This window comes from Hipposideros armiger, unplaced genomic scaffold (assembly GCF_001890085.2).
Source record: "Hipposideros armiger isolate ML-2016 unplaced genomic scaffold, ASM189008v1 scaffold_63, whole genome shotgun sequence".
Lineage (NCBI taxonomy): Eukaryota > Metazoa > Chordata > Mammalia > Chiroptera > Hipposideridae > Hipposideros > Hipposideros armiger.
The window spans coordinates 643,071-654,544 of NW_017731413.1; the positions used below are offsets into that span (position 1 = coordinate 643,071).

Below are 11,474 nucleotides of genomic sequence, written 5' to 3' on the forward strand. Positions count from 1 at the left end.
CTCAGCTCAGGCTGGACTTGAACCGCTGTTGCTCAGAGCTCAAACTCTTGAGCGAGCTCTTAACCAACTGAGCCACTCGGCCGGCCCTCTTATGTATTTTTTAATGTATTTTTAGCTTTGTTATACATGCACATAATATAGAACATTGAAAGCATCCTATAGGTTTTGTTACCAAACAATAGCAGTTCTCCACCCTTCTCCTCCCTCCCATTTCCTCCTCCCCAAAGACAATCATTTACAACTGGTATCTCACATCCCTAAATAGATGCTTATGTTGCTACTTCATGATTTTTCAGATTTAGGTACATTTGTTCATTTTCTACAAAGGAAATGGGGGATTAGGCCTCTTGCCTTCCTTGCATTGGTCTCCCAAACACTTTAAATAATACTTATGCTTTTATACGCTTTTATGTGTAATATATTTAACAAAAAAATGTCAGGCGAAAATAGGAGGCATATATGTAGATTTAGACTATGTTGTGTAGCCAGAGATTTCAAATAGTAAGTCACAAAACAATAAACAATTAAGTTTTGTTGAGAGACTTTATGTTAAAAATCAGCCAATCTGGAACTACTGCTTTAGTTTAGACTGCTTATTTTATAGATAAGGAAACTGAGGCTTAAATTTCCAGTTAACTAATGGCATCAAGATTCAGACCTAGATTTCCATACTCTTTTATCCAATGTTTTATCACTATTGTTGCAACAAAGTATTGTAAATTATAAAATGAGTGGGGATGAGGTTTGTTTATTTAGTACACATAAGTTATTTGTCACAACTGAATGTATCAGCCTTCAGAATAGAAAAACACAAAATCTATTTTAGTTCTTTCTAATAAAAGCATACTTTTCAGAGAGGTAGTCCTTAATAAGTTACTAATAGGAAATCTCTTTAAGTTCAAAAGTCTTCTTTTAAATCTAGTAGGGTGGGGTTTTTGTTGTATAAAAAGGTTTGCAAAGGAGAACTAACTTTAAAATTGACTGGCTGCTCTTGTATTTGATGCGTAAAAAAAAGTTCACTTTTGGAGAAGTTTTATTTTCAATACCAAAACTTTTTGGGAAAAGTACATTTGGAAATTTCTCTGCCCCTAACAAATCAGGCATGAATAGAGTTTTGTTGTTGTTATCCACTAAAGTATGATTCTTCTCTGATCCTAAAGCACAAAAACAGCCCCATCAGACAATAGACATTAACATTAGGAATAAAATAATATAAACATTATCTGGTTTTATAGAATTAAATAATTAGCTTGCCAACAAGACAATTTAAGCCACATTCTATTTGGGAAAATATGGCTGGTTAAAGGTATGCAGTTGGCAGCACACCTGTATAAATTTCAGCCACAAAATAAAAATATGGAGTTCCTCTATTTTTAAAAAAGGCCATTTCTTAATTCCCAAATAACTTCCCTTGACTGAGTTGAAAATCTGCCAGCAGTGGTAAAGCAGTGCAATTACAGGATTGCAGGCTTCATTACAAATTTGCATTTATGTGACAAGAAGGTTTGAGGTGAACCACCTTTGCTGAGATGTATTTTTATTTTATAAGTATTTTCTTTTTTATATATACATCTTATACATATGTATGCATATCTGAATGTGTGTGTGTGTGTGTGTGTGTGTGTGTGTGTGTGTGTGTGTGTCTAGGCTATCCTAAACGTTGCATGGATTGATTGTGCACTCTTCAAATGCAGTCTATCCCTTTGTGTCTCCATCACTCAGCACAGTAATCATCCATAAAGATGCCTGCAGTGATGGTATGCGTTGCCACAATATCCTCTTTGAGTTTAATTTCCCTACACAGAGCTAGGTATTCTCTTTATTATCTCTGGATTTGACCAGTATGTTCTAGACATGCATATTTCTCTGCCCTGTCTCCTTCAGGTCTTTGCTAATATATTATCTTCCCAATGACAGTTCCCACACATCTTATTTAAAATTGTAACATTACCCCCTAGCACTACTTCTCTCCTCTTCTACCGAATTTCTCCATAGAATTTACCACTAACTGACACACTACATATTTCACTTTTTGTTCGTTTATTTATTGCCTGCCTCCCTACCCCCACTAGAATATTAACTCCATTAAGGCAAGGAGTTTTGCCTGTTTTACTTACCACTGTATCCCTGGTACCTAGCACAGTGCCTAGCACAAAATAGGTCTCAATAAATATTTGTTGAATATTTATTGTTGAATAAATGAATGTCCTGTTTTAATGCTCTTGCAGAAGTTTTTTTCCACTTTTGGATTTATTCATAATATATTACGTATACTTCGTGGTGATTTGATATAATTTGCCTTCACCACTTTCATAGGTCGCTATCTTTGCCTCCGTACTTTGGGTGTGGCTGCTGAATATTTTAATGTATCGCTTTCCAGCACCTGGTTCAGTACCATGCCCAACGGTTGGTATTGACAGATGTGGACTGATTGGTTATTAGAGGCCATTTATGATCTCAAGTCTTTACTAAGAGATTAATTTGATTTATTTTTGGCCAATAACTTACAGGAAACAAACTAAGATGACTTTAGGAGCCAGGCAGATCAGAGGGCCAGTGGGTACTTAATGATCAAACATGTAGGAAAATATATACTGTTGTTTTGCTTGAAATATATGGCCCTCTCAGGCTATTCCCGCTTAACACAGAGATATCAGTACAGGGAGATTATTTTTTACTGGAGCAAAACCAATAGGACAATACCATGGAAATGGTAGCTGACACTCAGCTTCACTCTACAGGACACAATGGGGACAGGTGGGATTTGTGGTCATCTGGAGATGACAAGCCAGTGCAAAGGGGGTGCCTCCCGATTCATGTCAGCTGACTTCAGCCAGGCATGAATTCAAGCCCAGTGTACTGAGATTTTATGATTTTTTTTAAAAAAGAAGCTGGAAACCCCGAATTCTACATGAAATCTTCCATTTTTATACAAGTAATTTTATTAAAGTGCTTTATAGCCAAACAAATTATGGCTATGGTCCAAATTTAATACATTGGGTACGGGCTTAGGAGCTCTGCAAGAGATTTACTATAGCTGTTGCTTTTATGATTTTGTTTCATTTAAAGGAAAAACAAAACATTAATTATGTTCTGATGATGGGAATAATGAAAATTTAACTCTTAACAGGAATGACCAGAAACCCAAGTTTTAAGATTAACCTAATACTCTATTTTAATTTAAAAACAATAAACTACAATTATCTGTGCTGCTTTGAACAAAATTATAAACAATTAACAAGCTTATATTCTCTCAGATATGCACAATAATGTGTAAGCATTAGCTTTTTAAATTTGGAATTAGCCTATTATTGTCCTTAAAAACTAAATAATATTACTTTTATAATTAAAAAAAAACAGAAAATACTATCAATATGGCTCATAACCCTGATGTCTAAAGATCAACCTTAACAAGAAAAATTGTAATTTAGCAAATTTAAATTTTCCTAGCATTAAATTAATGCATTTTATATATATTAAAGTAGCTTTTCTTTTGTATTATTTAGAAATGGAAGGATTTTATAATATTGGCTGAATGTATATTATTTCTCAATCTGATAGTTACATTATTTTTCTTTCTAAGCTATAGAAGATGTCTGGAAACAACAAACATTGTTACATATTCTTCAATTGATTCATCTTCCATTCTTGGAAAATATTTTGGAGCCTCCAGACAAAACACAAAATCTTCAATTAAGTAAAGAGGAAGATCTCGTTATCTCAAATACTTGTCTAGACAGAGAGGTTATTCCAAGTTTATGTCTCCTGAGTAAGTGACCTTTTTTATTGTCAAATAATTTATAACTAAAAAGGTCTTCACATATTTCACCCTTGTTTTAAGATGCGAGAATATATCCATATGTACAAGTTAATACCATCTGTTTTATAAATTAATCAATGTGAACTCTCATTTGATCTAACAAAGAAAGTCACTGGTTATCACCTGCAAAGTTATTGGAAATCAGTGTGGGTTCATTCGTATGAATTCAGTCATGATTTGTCTATCATCCTCTCCCTGTATGACTATTTACGAAAGTTCTATCATTTCTGTTTTATGACCCTCAAATAACATTAACCATCAATTTCTACCAGTTTATTTTAATCCCTGCCCTAAAAGAATCCACAGTCTAGTAGGGGAGATATTCATGAAACAACATTACAGTCCAATGAGATAAGCCCTATCATAAAATCAACCTTATTGGTGGGAAGAGTTTCAGGGAACCCAATCACCTTAATGAGGCTCCATTCTCTTTCCCTTTGAATTCCAAGATATTTGTCATTCCTACTACTAGGAACTATAGGTATAAGACCTTGGGTACTGTTGGAATTCCAACAGAGAGAACTGATATGATCCTTTTTCCCATGTGGGCCAAACAAGAAAAGAACATCAGACTCTACGGCTGATGACCAGAAAATTCGAGATCCTGAGAAGAACTTGGTGATGAGAGACTTGCGGACCCACTTAGACAATCAACTGTGGTCCTGTTTGCACATGGCAGGTTTCCCTAATTCACAATAAGACAAGAAAGGCCCAAAGAGCTGAGTCTCCCCTAGCTCTTGAGTCAGGTAGGGTATAGGGACACCAGCAAAAGAAACAGGATTTCTTTGGATGCTTCTGCAGGAAACAGACAGCAACCAATTTGCCTTGATAAGCATCCAGGCATAAAGAATAGGATATCTGCAAGAGAAAACCAATCCAACTGTCATTAATCTTTTCCTTTGCAACACTACAATCTAGAGAAGATAATGAGTCACACATCTTAGGCAAGGTGTACCATTCACTTGCCGTGGGAGGTGGGGGAAGAGAAGGAAGGAAAGATGGAAGGGAAAGGAAGAGAGGGAAGAAGGAAAGATATTTGAGGATTACCAAAAATTCGTAGAGTATATCACTCAGGAACTCCGTCCAAAGAAAATATTTGAGGAACGCTTTTAAACAGACTACAAAGAAATAGCCAGAACCCCAAGACGGGGAAGATGAAGAGGAAAGAAAACATTGGTAGGCAACGAATTTTGATCTGTGCTCTTGCTATTTTCTCTCTCATTGTGTACTCAACGTGCACACGTACACACACATTCATTCCAAAATGATATACTATGTGGGAATGTATAAAATATAAGTGCTAAATAAGAAGTCAAAACAGCAGGGACATACTATTAAGGGAAATGATAATAAATACTAATCTATCTCAGCAAAAGCTGGGGCTTGGGAAGGTGGTAGATGAGAAGGGGGAATTAGAGCCCTTCAAAGGCATCACTGAAGGAAGGGAGGGGTGAAAAGATCCTAAATTTCTTATTGGAGTGGGGAAAGAAGGAAGGGAAGACAGAATGTGGTGGGGTAAGCAGTGCATATTGTTTGGGGAAATAGTTGGTGTCTTATTTTCAAATAATAGAACCACAAGCACCTAATTATTGGAGTGGGAAAGGGAAGGGAACCGCTAATGAAATGCAACAGTACAGATGAACTCCTCTGAACAAAATCTCACAAATTAGAAATAAATAATGAAAAGGTGGCCAAAAATATTTTAACTCCTTGAAAATAAAGGTATAGAAAAGTATGGTGGTATTTGGTGAGGGAAAAAAAGCTATTCCCTCTTATTCACTCCTCATTCATCCAGCAAAATTTATTAAAATGATTCTCTGAAAAATAGTTTCTTCCTTGGGTTTGGTTAAATATAAGCTAGATTTGATTGTGTTTTATCAAACAGTAGTTTATCAGAATAGCTTTAGGTAGTTAAATGGAAATGTTAACCCTTGATTTGTTTTGTTTTGTATTTTTCCTCCAGGATTGATAACTGGCTTAATGCAGCAATTGAATGCTTGGAATATTTCCCTAACCAGTTAATAGTTTCGGTTAGTCAGCTGTTAGTGCAAAACAGAAATGAAGAGACAAGATTGAATATGCAGAAGATACTCTTTGATATCATAGTAAAATATTATAATTGAGAGAGACTGCCTGTTAACTGATGAGTATTTTGATATTCATTCAGGAATTATTAACTTTTAGGTAAGAGAAGATGTTTAAACTTTAATTTTTTGTATAATAAAACATTTTTAAAGATACAAGTAGAATAAAATGTTATGTATGTTACATTTTAATATTTTTCTTCTGTGATGTCATAGTACTCCATGGAGTCTTTTTTTACTTCATGAGTGTTGCCTGCCATGTAAATTGTACTATCAAATAAATGTAACTAATGTAGTATAGGACATTAGCTCTTAGGTAATTATATATAAGAAACATTTTCATACAGTACAGGATGTGAGAACTGTGTTATCTAGAAATATTTATGATTATTATTTGGTGACCTTTTAGCAAAATAAAAATTGTGTGACATAACATCATGTCACTTTTGTAGCTATGTAGGTGGCCATATAATTTCATGTTAAAAACAAAATACTGTTTGATAATGCTGGATGTAATGACGCAGGTGTTTGGCATATTATATGGAATTATATAGATAACTTCCTGTGTGTTTGAAATATTTCATAATGAAAGTTTTGAAGTGTAAAAAAGAATCTAGATTATGTTGTTTTGTACACCTGAAACTAAAAAAAAAATAAAAGAATCTGAAAACCCAATACAGCATCACAGCATTTCAATTGACTAGTTAAGTACCATAATCTCCATTTTTCTGTCCCATGCTTGGTCTTCTTTGTAACTCATGTAACAGAAAATGAGAAAAAACAGAAGCACTTGAAGCAACACAACTATATCTAAGATAGTTGTTGCCCAACATTAGAGAAGAATTTCAACAGCTATTACTTTTATGGCTATTGCATCAGAACCCAACACTTACAAGTTAAACAACAGGGAAAAATAAATTGCAGTAACAGTTTTATAATTTTGTGCTATTTTTTTTCTTTTAAAAACTGTTCAAGCTAATGTTAATCTTTCTGTTCACAGTATGATAACAAAACTGTGGTCCTAAAAACTCTTGCCAAAGCAGTTTTGCAACCGAAATCATTAAAGTACAGGCAGAAGAACTCGTCTGGCTTCTACTGAAGTGTGACTCTGAGCTCTTCAAGACATCACTGGCATTTTGCCTGGGCACATTTATTACTAAGCTATTAGTGTCAAGCAAAAAGGCAAATCATTCACTTAATAATTTACCTCTAATGTGCAAAGTTGGAAGGAGTGCTGTCTCCACCTACCCACCAAAGAGAAGAAAGCAGACTTAATTTTGATATTTGCAAATATATTAATTCTTCAATCCATTTCTGCTGCATTACTATGTGCCAGGCACTGTTCTAGGTGCTTAGAATGCATCAGCAAACAGAACACGAAGCCACAAGCCCTTGCAGAGCTTATATTCCAACTGAGGATGACAGACAATAAAAAAATACATGCAGTCATTGTCAAGTCATATAGTTCGATAGAAGGCAATAAATGCAATAGAAAAAAGAAAAAGAGCAGGTTAAGAGGATGTAATGGGTGCTTGGACGGGGATGATGGGGAGCTTATAGTATTAAACAGGTTGGCCAAGATTGTGAAATTTGAGCAAAGACTGGAAAGAGGAGAAAGAGTCAACCGAATGGCTATGAGGGTGGGAGGAGTGGTTTGGGGCAGAGAATGGTTCCCAGAGCAGAGGCCCTGGGGGTGATGCATGCCTGAGGACCAGCAAGGAAATGGGGAGCAGAGGGGAAGTGGTATGAGATGAGGTTAGAGAGGTGCAGGCCCTTGTCTGCCACTGGAGAGACTTCACTTCTCCTTGAGATAAAATGGGGCATCGCTGGAGGGTTTGAGCAGAACAGTGGCCTGATGTGACCGACATTTATAAAGATAACTCTGGCTTTGGTGTTAGGAATAGATTGTTGAGGGGTAAGGGTAGAAGCAGGAACACCTTTCAGGAGGCTGTTGTCATAATCTGGACAAGAGATATAGTGACTTGAAACGGATAGCAATATAGTAAAATGTGGTCAGATGTTTGATATATTTTAAAAACATATCAAGAAAAAGATTGGTTTTTTTAGCCCCACTACTACAGTATATCGTATTTTAGTACTGATAGTCATACTTTCAGTGATATTTCTCAAAGCCTCTACAAACAATGCTCCCTTCAGTTTTTTTCAGGAAGATTTAAGGAGAAAAATTACATGCACAGATTTGTATTTATAAGGTTGCACCAGAAAGCCAACGGTACAAGGGAGCGTGGAGGGTATGGTAGGGGGCTCTGAAGTCACAGGCCTGGATATACTACTCAACCTACTTGGGATCTAAAGGGAAAATGTTAGCAAATGAGTGCCCTGGATTGAGGCAAATTCAAGTTAGAAACAGCAGCATCACTAGAAGAGTTGTTCAGCAATGTTTACACGTTTTATTATTATTTAAAATGACATTTCCTATAACATTCCCTAGTGGAGCGTATTTTGATCAACGTCTATCCTATTATTCAATGACTTCTAAGGAATGGTTTTAGAAAACTCTGAGGCGTTAATTCCTCAAGAGAAATTCCTAACCCAGCAGTGCTCCTCCACCTAGTGACAGCTCCATAAATTACAGTTATTCGGTTTATATAGAATTCCCAAGGGTCATCATTCAATTTTAGGCTAAACCTTTATGAGGGAGTTATATGCAAAGTAATTTTTTCACTGTATAAATAAAATCTAGCTCCAATCACTGTAAAGCTTACCTCCTGTTAGAATGTTCAGTAAGTTTCCATGAGAATTTACAGCCTGATTCATAGTGCTTAAGACTCTGCTTAAACTTCTATTATTCACGTTCTCAGGTACGATCCAGGCAAATAAAAGGTGTTCCAAGAAATAAATTGAAGCAAAACTTTTCCCTCATGTAACTTATATACATAATGTTCAAGATTGAAAGTCATTCTTGAGACATTTTTTTTCTGGAGGTCTTTCCTCCCTGTGCTTTCTACAGTGAATTTGGAAGTGCTTTTACTCTGTGATTGGTATATACTAGAAAGACTTTGAACATTAAAAACCAGAAAGTTGGTCAGATGCTTGACCACTGCACTCTACACCTGAAGCAGAATAATATTGTATGCCAACTGTAATTTAATATATATATATATAGTCATGGGATATGGAGTATAGTGTAGGGAATTGAGTCAATGGAAGCGAAATAGATATCTGTCAGAGGGGCAATAGATTGGGGGAGGGGAGTTATCACTTTGTGAGGGATGAAATGTGTAACTAGTACATTGTTTGGTACACCTGAAACTAAAAAACAAAACAAAACAAAACCCCAGAAAGTTGGTGTTGCAACTCCAGTTCTGTCATTTAATAAATGTGGGATCAGTGACACTATTAGGCAACTCTTTGTTGCCTGATTCACTCGCCGGTGGATAATTCAACATTCGATGTATGCCCACACTCCACTTCTGGCTGGTGCCAGCCATGTGATGCAGAACCACCTATAAACCAGGTTTGAATGTTTTCTCTTCGGTATTAGGGAACCTCCATGAAGTCACAGATGTGGGGTGAGGGAAAGGGTAACAGTACAGTAAATGCTCTGAGTGTGAGCTCATGCAATAAGCTCGTCCAACCTAAGTGCCATCTTGTATGTACCACTTCTGCTTGACAATGCCATGCTGCTGTGCAAGCCTAACCGGAAGTGGGACAGGGAAATGATCCCAGGGAGAACTGACAGCAGCGTTTCCGGTTGGTTCAATTTGCGTGAAGACATGGCTCAAGATGAGGGCGAATGGTTTAAGTAGAGGATCAGAGACTTGAGAACTAGACAAGAAATCTGGCAACCAGAAGCTTTAGGAAAGAAGTATGTGAATGGACATCTCAGAATAGGCCCAAAGTGCGAGGATATTTGTGTCCTGTGTGAAAGCTCATCAAAGGCCTCTTCTGCAGGGAAGGCTCCAGGGGGACAACGCAGCCTGTACTGTGTGTATTAGCGAGGCTCTCTGCCCCTCCATCCCAGTGCTTGCTCAGTTGTGCTACATTCTGGGAAGATTCCCTCAGTGTCTCTCTGTTTTTCAGTCTCTAGTAGGATCCATTCTGCTATTCAACTCATCAGTTAAGCATAAGTAATCCTATTTTTAATTTCTAAGATCTGGATCTGTCTGTGTTACAGAAACCTGTTCTTGTTGTAATAGAAATTCCCTCATCAGTCTCTCATAGAATATTACTTATAAAGTTTCTTTTGGCTTATTTTATTCCCTTTGGGGTTCATTCTTGTTTCTTGGATTTGGTGCCTATCTGGTGTTTAGTACCCCTCAAATGTTTAATGCTTGGGTGTCCGTTTTTTTTCATGTATGAAAGAATTCCTGTTTACCTGTTAGGGGAGCTAGGTTCTCTAGGGCCCTGCCCAGTCAGAATTCTTTATAATGCGGTGTGAGCTCTTGCCTTTTGCCAGAGATCAGTGCCACAATCAGCTGTTCCCTTCATTTTCTTTTATTCTGCTGCTTTTAGGAGACATGACATTATTTCAGGTTCTATTCTTTCTCTCTCCAACTCTAACACTGCTACTCTTGCTGCTGAGCCTAATTCCAAGAAAGGGAGTGGTGCTCAGCTGTTTCCAATTTGTTTTCATGGTTTGCCCATGATCTCCTCCTCTCTGTCTGTGTCCAGAATTAAAATATCTCTGTACTTGTTCTTATGTCTTTAGTTCTCTCCTGCCCTGATCTGGGACAAGGGTTTTCTTGTTCTTCTTTCTCTAACCATTTAGTCCATTTTGTTTTCCATCTTTTAGAAATTCCTCCACATGTGTTCATTAATGGCACCCTTTTTGTTTCTTAGAATCACTTAAGGATCTACTTTTCTATCAAAATATAGTATCAACTATTTCATACACAATAAGTATAGATTCTAATATAATGAACATCCATGTGCCCATCACTCAGCTTAAAAAAGTCACAAATAGCAGTGAAGCCTTCCCTCTGCTCTCCTCCCTGATCTCATTGACCTACCTCCCTCCCTTCTCCACTGGAGATCTTTAAAGGGACCAATCTGGCACAGATAAAGAGGTAAAGTGGACATTGTCAGTTTGCTATGTCAAGCCCATCACCATTGAATTAAAAAATTCAAAACCAAGACAGAAAAGTGTTTGAGAGGACCGTTCTATCTTGACTATTCATTGCTGTAAATCCTAATCCTCTACCGTCCTAACGTGTATATATAGCATGGCCAACACTGGAACATGTTTCAGTGCATGCAAATAAAAATTATAAACTCAAATGTGGCTAATTTCTCTCTCTACTTCTAGTAAATCTCAAATTGAAATCCTGAATGTTTTTTCCACACTAAGAGAAATCTTTAATGCATCACCTCGTGTTATTATTTAGAGCTAATGTTAAATGTGCTCTTTGAAATCAACATACTGTATAGTATATCTCTAGAAATATTATCTCTAGAAATAAAGCTTCAAAATTAGGTGTTGAAATTCATGGGATCTCTGATGCTAGAGAAAAGGATTGCGGGGGGGGGGTCTATGTTCATTGATTTCAGAAATGAATTTTTAGTGTCTCAAAAATGAGCACTGAGGGCCGGCTGAATGGCGTGTTGGT

The 11,474-nt window shown here is 36.7% G+C and overlaps 1 protein-coding gene across 1 annotated transcript in view; it reads left to right on the top strand.

Moving 5' to 3' along the window:
* The window catches only part of DEPDC4 (DEP domain containing 4), a 10,608-nt gene extending 4,566 nt beyond the window's left edge, over nucleotides 1–6,042 (top strand). Inside the window, exons 3-4 of the mRNA XM_019641733.1 lie at nucleotides 3,584–3,769; nucleotides 5,784–6,042. Coding sequence (XP_019497278.1) covers nucleotides 3,584–3,769; nucleotides 5,784–5,842 — 245 coding nt within the window. The 3' untranslated portion in view covers nucleotides 5,843–6,042. The remainder of the gene's footprint in view (nucleotides 1–3,583; nucleotides 3,770–5,783) is intronic.
* The last annotated feature ends 5,432 nt before the right edge of the window (nucleotides 6,043–11,474 follow it).